Below are 21,207 nucleotides of genomic sequence, written 5' to 3'. Positions count from 1 at the left end.
ACAGGGCAATCTTGGAAGAAAACCTCTTGGAGACTGCAAAAGACTTGAGACTGGGGCGGAGGTTCACCTTCCAGCAGGACAATGACCCTAAACATAAAGCCAGGGCAACAATGGAATGGTGTAACGATCTGTGAAGCACAGAGAGGATCTGATTACCGGTGATCTGCAGTATCACTGGGAATACAGATGTATACCAGATTATAAGTGATCTGCAGTATCACCGATAATCCGATATACCAGCTAACCTCTGTTCACCTGAGTAGAGTGTAGTGTTTGGTGTAACAGTAACACTTTGAGGACTAGGCCTCAGTCCAGAGAGGAGTACTGCACGGATTCCTTCCGAAGACCTGGACTCTCCTAGACGGGAAGAGTCAGGCTGAGAGTAGGAAGGACTGTTCTGCAAGTGACACTCAGGAGGAAGTGTCACTGACAGGACGAGAAACGGCCTCCAATAGTAAGGTCGGTTCTCGAGGTCGGACAAGCCAGGTCGTAAACACACGGACAGATAAAGTACAGTATCAGAAGGCAGAGGCGGAGTCCAGGTACAGGCAGGGTTCGGCAACAGGGTATCAGATATATCGAGGTACAAGATCAAGAGGCAGAAGCAGAGTCTAAGGATAAGCCGGGGTTCGGCAACAGAGTATCAGAATGGCAAGGTACAAGATCAAAGTTCAGGAGGATAGTCAGGCAGGCAAAAGGTCATAACAGATAATAACAATCAAACTAGTACTTTAGCTATCAACAGAATCTAGCTAAGTGTATGATTACAGCTCCAGCTGGTCCCGGCACACTTGCGGATCTGACTACGGATCTGGGTGCTCCCACGTATGTGATCGCACGCCAGACAAAGAGCAAGTGAACAGCCAGTGGTATATATACACAAGGACCTTTCCAGGACCTCCCTAATTGCTGGACCAATGAGAGTGGTGGAAAATGTCAGCTGACCCGCCTGGTCAGCTGACTCCCTTCTGACTGTTATTTAAGCTCTGCCTCTGTGCGCGCGCGCGTGTCACTCTGAATCTAGGTGGACTATCAGTCCCAGCCACACCAGTACTGATCAACGGCGTAAGTGACGTTGTTGAGCCTTCTGGCTATCGGGAAAGGCCCAACAAACCTGGGACCCAACTTGTCTGAGGGCTGTTTCAGGGCCAAGTGACGTGTGGATACCCAAACCAAGTCTCCTGGTTGGAATCTCCACTCCAAAGACCGTTTCTTGTCAGCTTGACCCTTCTGACTCAGAAACGCCTTTTCCAAACTGTCTCTCACCGTCCGCCAAATGTCTTTAAAAGACCTTTGCCAAGCCTCCAGAGCTGGAAACGGAGTGGAGGCCACTGGTAACAGTGAAAATTTGGGCAATCTTCCAGACACAACCTGGAATGGAGAAAATCCAGTGGAAGAACTTTTCAAATTGTTTTGTGCAAATTCTGCAAAGGGCAGAAATTTGACCCAGTCATTCTGCGCCTCTGCAACGTAGCATCTCAAGAACTGCTCTAATGACTGGTTGACCCTCTCCGTCTGACCGTTGGTCTGTGGGTGGTAGCCCGATGAAAACGACAGCTTCATGCCCATTTGATGACAGAATGCCCTCCAGAATTTAGATACGAATTGGACTCCCCGATCGGACACTATGTTTTCCGGAATGCCGTGCAGCCGGAACACGTGTTTGATAAACAAGTCGGCCAATTCCTGAGCCGAGGGGAGTCCTTTCAAGGGCACAAAATGGGCCATCTTGCTGAAGCGGTCGACTACCACCCAAATGACCGACATGCCCTCTGATCTGGGAAGCTCACCCACAAAATCCATGGACAAGTGGGTCCATGGTTCACTCGGGGTGGGTAAAGGCTGCAACGTCCCTACAGGTGCCAGCCGGGAGGGTTTGCTTTTAGCACATACCGTACAATCCTTAACAAATTCTTTGCAGTCAGCTGCCAGAGACGGCCACCAAGCACACCTGGTCACAAGATCCTGCGTTCTAGATGCCCCAGGATGTCCCGCATTCTTGTGTGAATGGAATATCTGTAGCACCCGGAGACGGAATGGCAGAGGCACAAATAAAAACCCCTCAGGCTCCCCCTCAGGGACATCCTGCTGAAAAGGACTCAAGGTCTCTGTCCAGTCTTCCCAAGTCTCTGTTACGGCCAGCACCAAATTTTGTGGGACAATGGTCTCTGGGGCAGAAGGCTGTGCTGTCTCCAACTCAAAGCATCTGGACAGGGCATCTGCCTTAATGTTCTTGCTACCTGGGGTATACGTAATTACGAACCTGAACCTCGAAAAAAACAAAGACCATCGAGCCTGACGGGGACTTAATCTTTTAGCCCCCTCGATGTATTCTAGATTCTTGTGATCCGTGTATACAGTAATCGTATGTTCTGCTCCTTCCAGCCAGTGACGCCACTCCTCAAAGGCAAGTTTAATGGCTAAGAGCTCTCTGTTGCCTATATCGTAGTTTCTCTCTGCCGGAGAAAACCTACGAGAGAAATACGCACAAGGGTGTAGCCTTCCCTGCAACCCTGACCGCTGAGACAGCACAGCCCCTACCCCAACCTCCGAGGCGTCTACCTCAACAATAAAAGGATAAGAGGTGTCTACATGTCTCAGGATGGGTGCGGAACAAAACAAATCTTTTAAAGTGGAGAAAGCACTTAATGCATCAGGAGACCAGTGGGTGGTATCTGCCCCTTTTTTCGTAAGACAGGTGAGGGGTGCGATAACCGTGGAATACCCCTTTATGAAACTTCTATAATAATTTGCAAAGCCTAAAAACCGCTGTAAAGACTTCAACCCAACCGGCTGAGGCCATTCCAAAACAGCGGAGACTTTGGCGGGGTCCATAGACAGGCCCGTGGTGGAAATTATGTACCCCAGAAAGGCGACAGATGTGACTTCAAAAATACACTTCTCAATTTTAGCGTAAAGTGAGTTTTGTCTTAATTTGTTGAGTACAAATTTCACATGCATTCTGTGCTCAGAGAGGTTGTTGGAGAAAACAAGTATATCGTCTAGATAGACCAGAACAAATCTCCCCAACACCTCTCTGAAGACCTCGTTGATGAGTTCCTGGAAAATGGCCAGGGCATTACATAACCCAAAGGGCATCACCAGGTACTCGTAATGCCCGTCTGGCGTGTTAAAGGCCGTTTTCCACTCATCGCCCTTTCTTATGCGCACCAGGTTGTACGCGCCCCGCAAATCCAGCTTTGAGAAGATCTTAGCATCGGTGACCTGCGTAAATAAATCGTCTATCAGGGGTAACGGATAGCGATTCTTTACCGTGATCTTATTTAGTCCCCGGTAATCAATACAGGGCCGCAGGCCCCCGTCTTTCTTTTTAATGAAAAAGAAACCTGCTTCAGCAGGCGATCGGGACGGACGGATGAAGCCTTTGGCCAAATTCTCACGGATATATTCTTGCATAGCCAATTTTTCTGGCCCAGATAAATTGTACAAATGACCCCGAGGGGGCATACAACCTGAACGGATATCAATGGGGCAATCGAAAGAGCGATGTGGGGGTAATTTGTCTGCAGCCTTGGGACAGAATACATCAGAATATTCCACATATTGCTCAGGTACCCCCTGTACATGAACCCTGGTTTGGCCCAATGTCACCTTCCCTAAACATCGCTGAAAGCAGTGTGCTGACCAAGAAATTAGTTGGCCAGTGGCCCAATCAATGTGTGGAGAATGAAGGTGCAACCATGGCATGCCGAGTATAATGGTGGAGGTTGTCATATGCAACACAAAGAACTGTAACTTTTCCCAGTGCAGTACCCCTATGGTGACCCCCACCTCTGGTGTCTGAGACAGTGGGTGATTCCCTTGCAGAGGAGAGTCATCCACTGCCGTAACCTGGATGGGTGGTTGTACTGGTGTGAGCGGAATACACAATCTCTTAGCAAACTCAAAATCCATAAAATTTGCCGCGGAGCCTGAATCAATAAAGGCTTCCGTGACCTCAGTCTTATCTTCCCACGTAACGGTACAGGGAAGAAGCAATCGTTTTTCTTCTAGGGGTAAAAGTCGGACGCCCAGGGTGTTACCCCCTACCACTCCTAAGCGGTAGCGTTTCCCCGGCTTATTGGGGCAGTTCTGTACTATATGCCCCCCTTCAGCGCAGTACAGACACAGCTGTTCGGTCATTCTCCGTCTTCGCTCTACCTGGGTTAATTTTGACCGAGCAATCTGTATCAGCTCGGAAGGAAGCAAGATGGGAGAAGGTGAAATAGTAGGAGGTGGAGTCACTGGGACCGTGGTGTAAGATACCCCTCTGAGACGGGAACTACCCCTGGTCTGTTTTTGGTAGCGCAGCCTGCGGTCGATTCGGATGGCCGCTGAGATGGCCTCATCGACTGTTCTGGGCTCGGGCTGGCTTAACATTAAATCAGAGACCTCATCGGACAGCCCTGACAAGAAACGATCTAATAGGGCATAAGTGTCCCACCTGGCCGTAACTGACCACCTCCTAAACTCGGCCGCGTAATCTTCGACCGGACCTTCGCCTTGACGCAAAAGCTTGAGCTTCCGCTCAGAAGTCGAGGCAAGGTCTGAATCGTCGTAAATTACTGCCATAGCTTTAAAGAATTCCTCTACAGAGGTAAGAGCTTTGTCTCCGGGGGGCAGGCTATACGCCCAAGACTGGGAGTCGCCGGACAACAAAGTTTTAATAAACGTGACCCTCTGGGTCTCAGTACCTGAAGATTGGGGTCTCAACTCAAAATAAGACAACACTCTACTCCTAAAATTCCGGAAGTCAGATCTGTGACCGGAAAAACTTTCAGGTACAGGCATACGTATGTCAGAGCTAAATGGGGATCGCACATGATCCACTGATGTCTGGAGGGTTTGTACAGACCCTGATAGGGCATCAATAAGAGTTATGTGGGTGCCCAGTACTTGATTGATGTTGTCCACCGAAGCGGCAAGTACACCCAGACAATCAGTGTTTGCGTCCATTTTGTATTTTGGTCTGGCGTTCTGTAACGATCTGTGAAGCACAGAGAGGATCTGATTACCGGTGATCTGCAGTATCACTGGGAATACAGATGTATACCAGATTATAAGTGATCTGCAGTATCACCGATAATCCGATATACCAGCTAACCTCTGTTCACCTGAGTAGAGTGTAGTGTTTGGTGTAACAGTAACACTTCGAGGACTAGGCCTCAGTGCAGAGAGGAGTACTGCACGGATTCCTTCCGAAGACCTGGACTCTCCTAGACGGGAGGAGTCAGGCTGAGAGTAGGAAGGACTGTTCTGCAAGTGACACTCAGGAGGAAGTGTCACTGACAGGACGAGGAACCGCCTCCAATAGTAAGGTCGGTTCTCGAGGTCGGACAAGCCAGGTCGTAAACACACGGACAGATAAAGTACAGTATCAGAAGGCAGAGGCGGAGTCCAGGTACAGGCAGGGTTCGGCAACAGGGTATCAGATATATCGAGGTACAAGATCAAGAGGCAGAAGCAGAGTCTAAGGATAAGCTGGGGTTCGGCAACAGAGTATCAGAATGGCAAGGTACAAGATCAAAGTTCAGGAGGATAGTCAGGCAGGCAAAAGGTCATAACAGATAATAACAATCAAACTAGTACTTTAGCTATCAACAGAATCTAGCTAAGTGTAGGATTACAGCTCCAGCTGGTCCCGGCACACTTGCGGATCTGACTACGGATCTGGGTGCTCCCACGTATGTGATCGCACGCCAGACAAAGAGCAAGTGAACAGCCAGTGGTATATATACACAAGGAGCTTTCCAGGACCTCCATAATTGCTGGACCAATGAGAGTGGTGGAAAATGTCAGCTGACCCGCCTGGTCAGCTGACTCCCTTCTGACTGTTATTTAAGCTCTGCCTCTGTGCGCGCGCACGTGTCACTCTGAATCTAGGTGGACTATCAGTCCCAGCCACACCAGTACTGTCTTGCAATGTATCCAGTTCCAATGCAGATTCCGCCGCTCCCAATGCGGATTCCGCCGCTCCCAATACGGATTCCGCCGTTCCCAATGCGGATTCCGCCGCCCTGCCTATGCGGCATGCGGCAGTTTTTCCGCGTTGTGACGCCATGCTGGACGCGGAAACAGCCGCCTCACGTTGAGAGACGGCGGCTTTTCCACGTTTCTTCACAAATGGTTTAAAACAAAACATATCTATGTGTTAGAATGGCCCAGTCAAAGTCCAGATCTAAATCCAATCGAGAATCTGTGGCAAGATCTGAAAACTGCTGTTCACAAACGCTGTCCATCTAATCTGACTGAGCTGGAGCTGTTTTGCAAAGAAGAATGGGCAAGGATTTCAGTCTCTAGATGTGCAAAGCTGGTAGAGACATACCCTAAAAGACTGGCAGCTGTAATTGCAGCAAAAGGTGGTTCTACAAAGTATTGACTCAGGAGGCTGAATAATTACGCACACCCCACTTTGCAGTTATTGATTTGTAAAAAATGTTTGGAATGATGTATGATTTTTGTTACACTTCTCACCTGTACACAACTTTGTATTGGTCTTTCATGTGGAATTCCAATAAAATTGATTCATGTTTGTGGCAGTAATGTGACAAAATGTGGAAAACTTCAAGGGGGCCGAATACTTTTGCAACCCACTGTATATCCTGTCACAGTTACTACTATTTTTATTTGTGTGTGAGATCACAGATATACAGAGATGATGATATGACTTGAAGGCAGGGTAGTTTTAATGTTTTTCTCAGATGAAGGCAGTAAAAGGTATTCACAAAAATCGTTTCCCTAGACAACCTCCTCAGGCCTGGCTTAGGCTGAGCTGCCGGTGCTCAATTCTCCCGTGGGTCACCACTCCACAAATACTTGGAATCTCATCAATAAGGAGAAGGCACTCAAATGGCTTATTGATGAGAAGGCAGTAAAAGGATTGGCAGAGAGGTTCAGGAGATGATGAGAAGGACTCGCCTGGACATTGTCCTGATCTTCTTTCTTTTATACTTGCTATCCTAGCATTGCATTTTTTTTCATTCTCAAAAAATTCGAATGCGATTTTCCTAAAGTTGAAAAGCAGCGCTACAGTGGAAGCTTAGCCTAAAGGCAGGGCCGGTTCAAGTAACAATTGGGCCCTAGGGCAAGATTAGCCAACAGACACCCCCCGACCAAAAAGCGTCATTAGAGGCCCTTTGCTGCAGCCAAATCTCCCTCCTGGGCCCTTGAGCTGGCTGCTGACCCTCCCCCAATCACCTCCCAACTTAACAGACTCTGCAAAGTCCCTAGGGAGCAACAGTTAACAGTTAAGATGGGGGAGGGACACCTTGGGGGTCCCTACCGGCTCTCAGGCCCTGGGGCAATTGCCCATTTTTTCCTATGGTAGCTCTGGCCCTGCCTAAAGGGCCCGAATGCACGGACGGGAAATCTGCAGTGTTTCCCCGCATGCGATTCAGATGGGGAAATGCAACATGCTGCCATCCGAGTCTCATACGGCAGGAAAAAAACAGACGACATGCAGCATAATTTGGCATCACGCATTTGATTCCCATTAGCTGTGCATGGCAAGGCTAGAGGCAAACGCATGCGTACATGCATTTAAACGAGTGTTGGCATGCAATTTGGAGACACATGCCGGGCACAAGTGGAAATGGGCCTTAAAGTGTACCAGAGCTGACATAAATCAAACGTTTTATACATACCTGGGGCCTCCTCCAGCCCCATGCGCAAGCCCCTGAACAAGCATGCAGATCAGGCACTTTGATTAAAGTCTGACTAGATTAGCTGCATGCTTGTTTCAGGTGTGTGATTCAGACACAATTGCAGCCAAAGAGATTAGCAGGACTACCAGGGAACTGGTATTGTTTAAAAGGAAATAAATATGGCAGCCTCCATATTCTTCTCACTACGTTGTCCTTTAAGTCAGAAACATCTGATCGGCATGCTTGTTCAGGGTCTACTCTATGGCTAAAAGTATTAGAGGCAGAGAATAAGTAGGACAGTCAAGGCAACCGGTACGGTTTAAATGGAAATAAATATGGCAGCCTACATATCCCTCTCACTTCAATTGTCCTTTAAGTAGGGATGCAGAGGTTATTCTCTTGTTCTTCTCAATTTTCCCCCACGTATTCCTCTGGATCAAATGATATTGTTTAGCTGTGAGTATATGAAGTGTTCTCTATGTATAGCAGTCATATTAGGTTACGCTTGTGAGCCGGCCGCACTCTATTGTGCAATTCAGCGGGCCCTGACACATCCCAACCCCCCCTTCCCCAGGGCACTCCCGGACCCCATAAACCTGCAGTCTGTCCGTCTACGCTTTGTTTACTCAAGCAGATATCTGCCGAATGGAATGCCAGGCACACAGACACCACCATGTTCCCAGCCTAAGTATAGAACATCAGGATTTTCACCCCGCGGGTCCGGGCATCGCGCCAGCCCCATCCTAGGCTCGGGTGGCACAAGCTGTCTCGTACAGGCCAAGATACGGGGACTCCCTCTGCCCTGAGAATATGACACGGAGGGCTGCAAGCATCAGCTCAGGAAGTGGCAGGAATGTCAAAGGGATTTCCTGATGGGGAAGATCGTAAACAGCTGGACTGGGGCCCATTGTAAAGGTGCCGATTCATGGTACAATCTCCCCAATGATCCACAATAGGATCGATTGTATTGGGTACCGTCGGTTGTCGAACCCAATTTGGGAACGTATTTTAGTCTGATCGGACTGCTCATAATTTCCCCCTCCGTTGGTGGGCCCAAACGATTGTTTCCCATTGATCGCAACAATCGGATTGGACGGTGGATCATTTGGGTAGTTGGATTGTTAATGGGCAGTTTAATGGTTCCCCTACACCAGTCATTCCCAGCGACACATTCATGTGTCACGGTAGCATCAGGTATGTGTTGGCGCTCGCCGCCCCGCTCTCTCTATCCCTGCTTCTCCCAGCCTCTGCCCCGTCTGTAATTTGAGCAGTGCTACAAGAAAATGGCCGCTGATGTCCAAAAATGAGGACATTGGCGGCCATTTTCTTGTAGCCATCTAACTACAGACAGAGCGGAGGCGGGGAGAAGCAGGGAGAGAAGACGCCTGTGCCGCAGGAGAGGAGGCCAGAGGAAAATGCATAGAGGAGGCGGCCGCCAGCTCAGGATACTACCTACATATACTGGGGCAACTATACTGGGGGCAACTATATCTGGCTACCTACCTAAACTGAGTCTGAGGGCGTTTTTTTGGGAGGGGGACGCCCATGGCTATAGTGCGCGAGATAAAAGTTGTTGGTACTATGCTATCATTCCAAATGGACCCCTAACTGTCTCCCTGAAGGATTCTAACCTTCATTTTTAAGTGTATTTAGAAATGTACTATTTCCATCCATTTCGTGGTTATTAGTATTTATCTATTATACATATGTGATGTGTCACAGAGATCTGAGCGTTTGGCGTGATGTGTCTCGACTTTAAAAAAGGTTAGGAACCACTGCCCTACACAAATCAATGTCTCCATTTGATGCCCTGCAGAAGTGCTCAATCAAATTTCAATGCTGATAAGAAATTCCCCTTTTTATCTCTTTCTTGCTTTTAGAAGCCATTTTCTGCTATAAAGTGTTTTATAGTTAGAATTTCTTATCAGTGAGGGTCACACTGCAGTCACTTCCTGTCTGAGTCAGGACTGAGTCAGCCACTTACATACCTGAAATTTAACTCTTTCAGGCAGAGAAAGAAAAAAAGTAACACAGCATAGTTATTTGTGTGGTAGGCACTGTACATACACATGTCTATCTCATCATGTCACATGTCACTTCGGGTATTCTTTAACAATGTGGATTACAGAAATTAGCACAGTGTAAAGGTGCCCACACATCAGGCGATGATGGGCAGATCACCGAAGAGACAGATCTCTCTCTGACTGAAGCTGATCAGAGAGAGATCTGCTGCCTGCCCATACGCCACCGGCTGATTCCGGATCAATATAAACATGAATTCTCTTGGCAGTCGGACTTGTGAAGCCACCTCGCCCCCTCAGCATTGTCCCCCGTAATGTAAGATGTGCCTTCTGGTGCCCATGCGTGAATGCTTTGCCTGTCGGTGTCCCTGACTGGCTCCGCGCTCCGCCCTCATACACGTGCCCCGTGTGGTTACCGACGTAACGTGGGTGTGCGTGACGTCACGTGTATGCGGACGGAGCCAGCAGTGGGCACGGACAGGTAAAGTATTCACACACGGGGCACATTTTACACTGGGGGAGGGGGAGAAGCTTTGGGGGTTTCTGACGCGTTCGTCACTCGTCCCGATACCGCAGGCTATTACCACCGTGCACCTGATTGAGCATGTCGGCCCTACATCTTGCAGCATGTCCAACTGATACATGCAACTAATTTCTGACCAAAATTTGTCACATTGTCGATTTTCATACGATCCAATCAATTAAAATAATCGGCCACCAAGCCGCGTGATGTATAGCCAACTTTAAAAGAGGAACTCCAGTGAAAATAATGTAATAAAAAAGTGCTTTATTTTTACAATAATTATGTATAAATGATTTAGTCAGTAATTGCCCATTGTAAAATATTTATCTCCCTGATTTGCATTCTGACATTTATCACATGTTGACATTTTTGCTGCTGGCAGGTGATGTCACTGAAAGGAGATGCTGCTTGCTTTTTTTGGCAGTTGGAAACAGCTGTTATTTCCGACAATGCAACAAGGCTCCCACAGTGTGATGTCAGAACCATGGCACTGACATCACACTGTGGGAGGGGTTTTACCATAATATCAGCCAAACAGATCCCCCTGATGATCTGTTTGTGAAAAGGAAATGATTTCTCATGGGAAAGGGGGTATTAGCTACTGATTGGCATGAAGTTCAATCCTTGGTCACGGTTTCTCTTTTTTACATGTATAGATTGTCACTCAATGTGGTAAAATGATTGATTCCTCTATGGGAGAAATCCATTCCTGACACACACAGTACATCAATGTTTAATAGATTCCAGCAGGGAATGCATTGAAAATTGCTGGAACTGCAGCATTGTGCCATTCCATGCTGTGCACCGCTATGGGCCGTCCATCTACAGCCGCTCCTGCCCCGCCCCCAATCTACCTAGATCTCTTCCATCCTATCCGATTGATGGAGTCAATCATTTTTTGGTGAAAATCAACCAAAAGTCGATCAATTGAATAAGCCAGTTGCATCTGTAATGCCAGTGGCTCTGATACCTCAGCAGGTGGGACCTAGTACTCTACTCTCCACTCTTCTTAGTTTTGCAGTGACTAGGATCACTCTGATCTGCACTCAGGGGTGTTGCTAGCCCCAAAGATCAGTGGCACGTGCCACGTATCTATTCTGGGGCGCCCCGGATGTCCCCCAGGCAGCCAGCTGTGGTGTTTCAATGGCGGGCATGCTGGGAGCTGTGGTGCATCAATCAGGGTTATGCTGGGTGCTGTGATGCCTCTATGTGGGCATACTGGGTGCTGTGGTGCCATGCTGAGCGCTGTGATGCCTTTACGAGGGCATGCAGGGAGCTGTGGTGCCTCAATGGGAGTCCTGTGGGAGCATGAGAGGAGGTCCACTAGAAGGTCAGGTAATGCTATGAGGGAACTGCCAGATAACCTGGAGGCTGGCCAGCTCACCCAGCACAATTCCAGACTAGCCAGCGCAGTAGCCAGGTAACTCTGCCTAGTTATGTTGAAGTGACGCTGCCTATTTATGTGACATGCTCCATTTTTTTTTTTTTGTATTAATGGAGAGTGGGGGCTTCATCCAACATTTTGCTGGACAGGTCTACTTACACCGATGTTAAGTTTATGTAAATTTGGCTCCACCCATGACCACACCCACATTCTGCTGCGTGGCTACACCTATTTACCGTTTGGAGTGCCCAAAAGTGCTCCGTATCTCTTAGGATCCTAGCCCCTGTCTGCACTACAAGTGGAAGTAGCCGGTACTGCACTCCAAGCGCTACAAGGAGCGCCATCGCTAACGAGATACCCGGTAGTGCGTACAATCCTATGGGAGGACTGTGCCGATACTTTTATCGGTAATTGCAAAGTGGAAGTGGTAACACTGCATCCCCTTTTGTTTGTGTTCACATTATTCCTCTTTTTCCCCAGGCTGCTTATTTGTACATTCTTCTTGTCTAACAAATGTTATCAGGCATCAACTGACATATGACGCATGCACCGCCCACTGACATATGACGCATGCACTGCCCACTGTTTACTATATCCAGAGTCAGCGTCACATAGGGGCCAAAAAACATGTTTACTATAACAGAAGTTTTATTACATCGAAGTTTAATAGACCAGGAGTTGCTCCCATAGACTTATAATGCAGATTGGCCAGGACCCGGAGAAATAGTTTACTATAACCAAATGTTTACTATATCAGAGTATATCAGAGTTTATTATAACAAAATTATACTGTATGCCATTTTATATGTTAATATTTTGGTGTTCATCCTCCCATGTGAACAGGGCCTATTCAGTAAATAGCCAGCACCTGATGCAGCTGCTCACTTACTGCATGGAGAGGACAAGGGGCTAAGTAGTCACCTGACCTCTAAGTAACCTATAGATACTGTATCTTGATGAAACTGTCAGTCAGTGCACAGGCCATGTCACATGAGTGACTGAGGTAGCAACTGGTCACATAATCAGTAGCTTCTGCCGCTGGCTACTCGATTCAAACATATTTCCATCTGGTCACAGCTACTTGCCATGACTGCGGCACCCGAGTGACAAGCGGTGATCACGCCTCCATCCGCTCACTGGTGCAAAGGGCAAGCTGGAAGTGTCAGACACAGACCTGTGAGTCAGTGCAAAACAGGGGTTCTTAGATACTCCTGCTCCGATTACCATCCGGATAGAAGGAGCAAGCTGGACAGTGCAGGTAGATGGGGTTGTGGAATAAAGGTGCAGGGGCTGCTGTTGGTTGTGTCCTCTTTCAGTGGCGCGAGTATCTGCATGGGACAGGGTGTGGAAGAAAAGAAAAAAAAAAAAAAAAAAAAAAGCACACTGAGCTGGAGTGAAAACCGGGCAGCCGGTCCTAGATTGATCTCACCACAAGTCCAGGGGCGGTTCTAGATTTATTGCTGCCTGAAGCAAACTTGCGAGGATTTTTTTAAATATCAGATTCCCTTTAAAGAAACACTATCAATTAACATGTTTTTTTCATCTGAGATAGGAATGGTTTGGGAACTGCTCGTAAGCACTGGTGTATGCATTTTACTGCTTACATCTTTGTTTACTGTTATCAAAATACTTTCACACAAAACTGATGGCCAAGCTGAGCAGGGTGATGGGCCATTAAATCATGAGGGGAGGGGGAATCTCTCACACTACATCTGTTAATGAGAGGCGATCTTCATGATTGGCTGTCAGGGGAGAGGGAGGGATGGTGGGAGGGAAAATTAAAAAAAAATAAACAATTTTAATAAAATATATTAACAAAATTAATTTAAAAAAAAGAAAGAAACATCGCAGCAGCAATCAGATGCCACCAACAGAAAGCTCTGTTGGTGGCAAGAAAATGAGGGAAGATTAATTTGCGTGCTAAGTTGTATGGCCGTGCAGCACACTGTTAAAGCTGCAGTGTGCTGAATTGTAAAAAATCGCCCGGTCGCTAGGGGGGTGTAAGCCTGTGGTCCTCAACTGGTTAAACTCTGTGGACAAAATCCATTTTTCAGCTAAATGGACTAATATGTATCAGATGAAATTAAAACTCCATGGCGATAAGGAGCTTAGTAAGAATGAACACAGAACCTTAGTGCTCTAATGTCTCATTCACTCGCAGACATTGCTGGGCTGAAGTTATATAGACGCATTGCTAGCCTGCTGGCTAGCAACATGTTCTGATGCTACGCGGGAAGGTGGGGGCTGACAGAGCAGTGCGGGAGTTGGGTGAGTGGGAAGGACGATGCTCTCGGCCAGAATTGGTCCACCAGGCTGACCGATGGCTCAGGCGTTGGCGAGCATGACGCTAGATTCGGCCGCCTCAGCCAAGTTTCGTCCAGCTTGAAAGGTTGCCTGTGGCTTGGCTCATGTATGCACAGTCTTACATTCCTTAGCGCCATCAGTTCGGTTTCACATGCTGATATGTAGGTTCTAAAACACTGTGTAAAGGGTTGCAGTGTCTCCCAACGAACCAATTAGTAGAAAGTTTCTTCTCAACCTGTCCCGAGAGCACATCCCACACTCTTCCCATTACTTTCATTAAAAACCCTCTGTTAATGTGTTTTCTGCAGTCCCGCTACTCCAAGAAAGTCTTGATGTTTGTATTATTACTTGAACAGTTTTGCAGATGGATTCTATCAGTACTTTGTAGCTGTAGTACTGTTAAAGTACCCCTGACCTTGCCATTCGTTTAATGATATTTTACTCCCCCCCTGGTTCTGCTCAGCTGAAATCTTCGACTTGAGCAGAACGTCGAGGATGGGCGGGGAGAAAGTGTCAGTACTTCCTCTTCTCTGCCCATCATCAGTAATGCCCCCCTGCTCTCGCCGCTGTTAGTTCCTATCTGCACAGCGCGCTGCGGAGCTGCACTGTGTGCAGTATTGAGATAATTTAGCTCAGAATGATAGTGTATTAATACAGCTATTAGTACACTATCGTTCTGAGCTAAATTACGTCAAGACCGCACACATGCACAGCTCTCCAGTGTGCTGTGCAGATAGGAACTAACAGCGGCGAGAGCAGGGGGGGGCATTACTGATGGCGGGCAGAGAGGAGGAAGTACTGACACTTCCTCCCCACCAGGGGCGGCGCCAGGGGGGTGCAAGGGGGTGCTCGAGCACCCCCTAGAATTGTCCAAGCACCCCCTGGAGTGAACTGACTTCAGGCGTCTAAAAGACGCCAAGTCAGTTCACACAGCGGCAGCACGGAGCAGCAGGCAGGGCTACGGTAAGATGGCCGCCCGGAGCCCTGTTCTGCAGACTTCGAGTCTGCAGTGCATGGCTTCGGGCGGCCATTTTCCCGTAGCCCTGCTCTCTGCATGCAGGCAGGAAGTCTCGTCGTGACGTCGGGAAGGAAGAGGATCGTGGGCGCGCGGGCGCTGCGCGCCACAATGAGGTCGGGACTCGGGACAGGAGGTCGGGAAAGAAGGTCTGGCTGTAGGTGAGTAAATGGGTTTTTCTTTTCTTTTTCAGGTGATGCTGATTGTGCATATTGGGGGTCATATCTGCTACGGATTGTGCATATTGGGGTCATATCTGCTACGGATTGTGCATATTGGGGTCATATCTGCTACGGATTGTGCATATTGGGGTCATATCTGCTACGGATTGTGCATATTGGGGTCATATCTGCTACGGATTGTGCATATTGGGGTCATTTCTGCTACCGATTGTGCATATTGGGGTCATTTCTGCTACCGATTGTGCATATTGGGGTCATTTCTGCTACCGATTGTGCATATTGGGGTCATTTCTGCTACCGATTGTGCATATTGGGGTCATTTCTGCTACCGATTGTGCATATTGGGGTCATTTCTGCTACCGATTGTGCATATTGGGGTCATTTCTGCTACCGATTGTGCATATTGGGGTCATTTCTGCTACCGATTGTGCATATTGGGGTCATATCTGCTACCGATTGTGCATATTGGGGTCATATCTCCTACCGATTGTGCATATTGGGGTCATATCTGCTACCGATTGTGCATATTGGGGCCATATCTGCTACCGATTGTGCATATTGGGGCCATATCTGCTACCGATTGTGCATATTGGGGCCATATCTGCTACCGATTGTGCATATTGGGGCCATATCTGATAACGATTGTGCATATTGGGACCATATCTGCCACCGATTGTGCATATTGGGACCATATCTGCCACCGATTGTGCATATTGGGACCATATCTGCCACCGATTGTGCATATTGGGACCATATCTGCCACCGATTGTGCATATTGGGACCATATCTGCCACCGATTGTGCATATTGGGACCATATCTGCCACCGATTGTGCATATTGGGACCATATCTGCCACCGATTGTGCATATTGGGACCATATCTGCCACCGATTGTGCATATTGGGACCATATCTGCCACCGATTGTGCATATTGGGACCATATCTGCCACCGATTGTGCATATTGGGACCATATCTGCCACCGATTGTGCATATTGGGACCATATCTGCCACCGATTGTGCATATTGGGACCATATCTGCCACCGATTGTGCATATTGGGACCATATCTGCCACCGATTGTGCATATTGGGACCATATCTGCCACCGATTGTGCATATTGGGACCATATCTGCCACCGATTGTGCATATTGGGGCCATATCTGCCACCGATTGTGCATATTGGGGCCATATCTGCTACCGATTGTGCATATTGGGGCCATATCTGCTACCGATTGTGCATATTGGGGCCATATCTGATAACGATTGTGCATATTGGAGCCATATCTGATAACGATTGTGCATATTGGGGTCATTGGACGTGTTTTTTGTTAAAATCTGCTCACATTACGTGTATTTTCTTGAGAAAACCTGCACAATTATGTGAATTTTCTGGGAAAAGGGTCACCAAAACTTGGGCCCTCTGTCTTTGCGTTGCACTTTTAAAGGGAACCCGAGGTGAGAATAATATTGAGGCTGCCATATTTATCTCCCTTTAAGCAATACCAGTTGCCTGGCTGCCGTGCTGGTCCTCTGCCTCTTATTCTTTCAACCATAGACCCTGAACAAGCATGCAGCAGGTCAGGGGTTTCTGACAATATTGTCAGAACTGACAAGATTAGCTGCATGGCTTGTTTCTGGTGTAATTCAGTTCACTACTACAGCCAAATAGATCAGCAGGGCTGCCAGGCAACTAGTATTGTTTAAAAGGAAATAAATATGGCAGCCACCATATCACTCTCACCCTGGGTTCACTTTAAATTACAGTTAGCCCCGCCCTCATCCGGTCATGACCACGCCCATTTTTTCGCCGCGGCGCGCCGCAGGTTGTAGCCACCCCCATTTTATTGTCAGAACTGACAAGATTAGCTGCATGGCTTGTTTCTGGTGTAATTCAGTTCACTACTACAGCCAAATAGATCAGCAGGGCTGCCAGGCAACTAGTATTGTTTAAAAGGAAATAAATATGGCAGCCACCATATCACTCTCACCCTGGGTTCACTTTAAATTACAGTTAGCCCCGCCCTCATCCGGTCATGACCACGCCCATTTTTTCGCCGCGGCGCGCCGCAGGTTGTAGCCACACCCATTTTTTGCCGCGGCGCGCTTCGCGCGCCGCAGGTGGTCAGCTCCCCCGGAAATTGGTCCAGCACCTGCATAGCACCCCCTAAAAAAATTTCCTGGAGCCGCCACTGCTCCCCACCCATCCTCGAAGGGCTGAGCAGAGCAGGGGACGGAGGGCGATGAAAGGGAAGGATTGTGCTGTGACTCTTATGTCACAGCACAGATTATAAGAAAGCATCAAAAACATTTTATTCAAAAAATGAGGTTGGAGGTACTTTAAAGCACACCTGAAGTGAGGGAGTGATGAAGGCTGCCATATTTATTTAACTTGAAAGAGCACCTTAATAATAAAAATATGGCAAAAATGACGCCGTGTGTGTGAATGTGGAGTAGTGCAGAAATGGAGGATGACACTTGCCCCAGCGTCAGCCTCCATCTCCCTGCAAAGCAGCCTGTTCCGAAGTCCAGGTCGCCAAATGCACAGTCGATCCGTGGGAGTAAGTGCGCAATCCCTGGGAAGACATACCCAGCGAGCGCGTCCTGGGCTTGAGGTTAGCGGGGATGCGCAGTGAAGTATTCCCGGGTTGCTTGTTTTAGGTGTGTGATTCAGACACTACTGAAGCCAATAAAATCAGCGGGACAGCCAGGCAATGTGCATTGTTTAAAAGGAAATAAATATGGCAGCCTCCATATCCTTCTCGCTTCAGGTTCCCTTTAAGTCAGAAACATCTGATCTGCATATGCTTGTTCAGGCTCTATGGCTAAAATTATTAGAGGTATTTGATTAGCATGACAGCCAGGCAACGTGCATTGTGTAAAAGGAAATAAATATGGTCGCCTCCATATCCCTCTCACTTTAAACAAATGCACGATGCCTTGGACTTCTGATAAAAGTTAGTATTTGACTAAAGTTGCACCATAAACCATACTGTTCATTATGATCATACAAATTCAGGCTGGTATTAATAACTAGTATGCCCCTTACCTGCGCCCCCGTTGGGCAAATCCTGGTTATGAGCCATCAACAGATCAGATTCTGGCGCTCCGGTCCTGAAGCCTGGGAATGAAACATGGGAGAGCGTTAATCACGGGTCCAGAGTTATCAGATAGTGCTAAGAAGGCTGATGTAAGTGGAATGATCGCTCGCTTACACCTTGGAGTATTCTTGTACCACAAAATGGCCCAGAAGGCAGAATTGGACCCATTGCTCTTTCTGTACAGAGGGTGCCGGGGAAAGGGGGGACAATGTCAGACACCCTCATTTCCTTTTAAATAATGCAGATTGCTTGGCTGTCCTGCTGCCACTAATACTTTTAGCCATAGACCCTGAACATGCATGCAGATCAGATGTTCTGCCTGAAGTCTGACTAGATTAGTTGCACGCTTGTTTCTGGTGTGATTCAGACACTTCTGCAGCCAAATAGATCAGCAGGATGCCAGGCAACTTGCATTGTTGAAGTGAGAGGAATATGGAGGCTGCCATATTTATTTCCTTTTCAAGTGTCCTTTAACCACTTAAGGACTGCAGTCATAAAACCCCTTAAGGACCAGAGCCTTTTTTTCCATTCAGACCACTGCAGCTTTCACGGTTTATTGCTCGGTCATACAACCTACCACCTAAATGAATTTTACCTCCTTTTCTTCTCTCTAATATAGCTTTCTTTTGATGCTATTTGATTGCTCCTGTGATTTTTACTTTTTATTATATTCATCAAAAAAGACATGAATTTTGGCAAAAAAATGATTTTTTTAACTTTCTGTGCTGACATTTTTCAAATAAAGTAAAATTTCTGTATACATGCAGCGCGAAAAATATGGACAAACATGTTTTTGATTAAAAAAAACCCATTCAGTGTATATTTATTGGTTTGGGTAAAAGTTATAGCGTTTACAAACTATGGTGCAAAAAGTGAATTTTGCCATTTTGAAGCATCTCCGACTTTTCTGACCCCCTGTCATGTTTCATGAGGGGCTAAAATTCCAGGATAGTATAAATATCCCCCAAATGACCCCATTTTGGGAAGAAGACATCCCAAAGTATTCACTGAGAGGCATGGTGAGTTCATAGAAGATTTTATTTTTTGTCACAAGTTAGCGGAAAATGACATTTTGTGACAAAAAAAAAGGGAAAAAAAAATTCCATTTCTTCTAACTTGCGACAAAAAAAAATGAAATCTGCCACGGACTCACTATGCTCCTCTCTGAATACCTTGAAGTGTCTACTTTCCAAAATGGGGTCATTTATGGGGTGTGTTTACTGTCCTGGCATTTTGGGGGGTGCTAAATTGTAAGCACCCCTGTAAAGCCTAAAGGTGCTCATTGCACTTAGGGCCCCTTAGCGCAGTTAGGCTGCAAAAAAGTGCCACACATGTGGTATCGCCGTACTCAGGAGAAGTAGTATAATGTGTTTTGGGGTGTATTTTTACACATACCCATGCTGGGTGGGAGAAATATCTCTGTAAATCACAATTTTTTGATTTTTTTACACACAATTGTCCATTTACAGAGATATTTCTCCCACTCAGCATGGGTATGTGTAAAAATACACCCAGAAACACATCATACTACTTCTCCTGAGTACGGCGATACCACATGTGTGGCACTTTTTTGCACCCCAACTGCGCTAAGGGGCCCAAAGTCCAATGAGTACCTTTAGGATTTCACAGGTCATTTTACGACATTTGGTTTCAAGACTACTCCTCACGGTTTAGGGCCCCTAAAATCCCAGGGAAGTATAGGAACCCCACAAGTGACCCCATTTTAGAAAGAAGACACCCAAAGGTATTCCGTTAGGAGTATGGTGAGTTCATAGAAGATTTTATTTTTTTGTCACAAGTTAGCGGAAATTGATTTTAATTGTTTTTTTTCACAAAGTGTCATTTTCCGCTAAGTTGTGACAAAAAATAAAATCTTCTATGAACTCACCATACTCCTAACTGAATACCTTGGGATGTCTTCTTTCTAAAATGGGGTCACTAGTGGGGTTCCTATACTGCCCTGGGATTTTAGGGGCCCTAAACCGTGAGGAGTAGTCTTGAAACCAAATGTCGCAAAATGACCTGTGAAATCTTAAAGGTACTCATTGGACTTTGGGCCCCTTAGCGCAGTTAAGGTGCAAAAAAGTGCCACACATGAGGTATCCCCGTACTCAGGAGAAGTAGTATAATTTGTTTTGCGGTGTATTTTTACACATACCCATGCTGGGTGGGAGAAATATTTCTGTAAATGGACAATTGTGTGTAAAAAAATTAAAAAATTGTGATTTACAGAGATATTTCTCCCACCCAGCATGGGTATGTGTAAAAATACACCCCAAAACACATTATACTACTTCTCCTGAGTACGGCGATACCACATGTGTGGCACTTTTTTGCACCCCAACTGCGCTAAGGGGCCCAAAGTCCAATGAGTACCTTTAGGATTTCACAGGTCATTTTGCGAAATTTGGTTTCAAGACTACTCCTCACGGTTTAGGGCCCCTAAAATGCCAGGGCAGTATAGGAACCCCACAAGTGACCCCATTTTAGAAAGAAGACACCCCAAGGTATTCAGTTAGGAGTATGGTGAGTTCATAGAAGATTTTATTTTTTGTCACAAGTTAGCGGAAAATGACACTTTGTGAAAAAAAACAATTAAAATCAATTTCCGCTAACTTGTGACAAAAAAATAAAATCTTCTATGAACTCACCATACTCCTAACTAAATACCTTGGGGTGTCTCCTTTCTAAAATGGGGTCACTTGTGGGGTTCCTATAGTGCCCTGGGATTTTAGGGGCCCTAAACCGTGAGGAGTAGTCTTGAAACCAAATGTCGCAAAATGACCTGTGAAATCTTAAAGGTACTCATTGGACTTTGGGCCCCTTAGCGCAGTTAAGGTGCAAAAAAGTGCCACACATGAGGTATCCCCGTACTCAGGAGAAGTAGTATAATTTGTTTTGCGGTGTATTTCTACACATACCCATGCTGGGTGGGAGAAATATCTCTGTAAATGGACAATTGTGTGTAAAAAAATTAAAAAATTGTGATTTACAGAGATATTTCTCCCACCCAGCACGGGTATGTGTAAAAATACACC

At 46.8% G+C, this 21,207-nt stretch overlaps 1 protein-coding gene across 1 annotated transcript in view; it reads right to left on the bottom strand.

Annotated features, from left to right (window-relative positions):
- The window catches only part of MYLK2 (myosin light chain kinase 2), a 139,660-nt gene that overhangs the window by 79,253 nt on the left and 39,200 nt on the right, over positions 1 to 21,207 (bottom strand). The window contains exon 3 of the mRNA XM_068262018.1: positions 18,118 to 18,189. Within this exon, the coding sequence (XP_068118119.1) occupies positions 18,118 to 18,154 (37 nt within the window). The 5' untranslated portion in view covers positions 18,155 to 18,189. The remainder of the gene's footprint in view (positions 1 to 18,117; positions 18,190 to 21,207) is intronic.

Source organism: Hyperolius riggenbachi, chromosome 12 (assembly GCF_040937935.1).
Source record: "Hyperolius riggenbachi isolate aHypRig1 chromosome 12, aHypRig1.pri, whole genome shotgun sequence".
NCBI classification, from domain to species: Eukaryota; Metazoa; Chordata; class Amphibia; order Anura; family Hyperoliidae; genus Hyperolius; species Hyperolius riggenbachi.
This window is presented reverse-complemented; position numbering and strand designations above follow the sequence as displayed.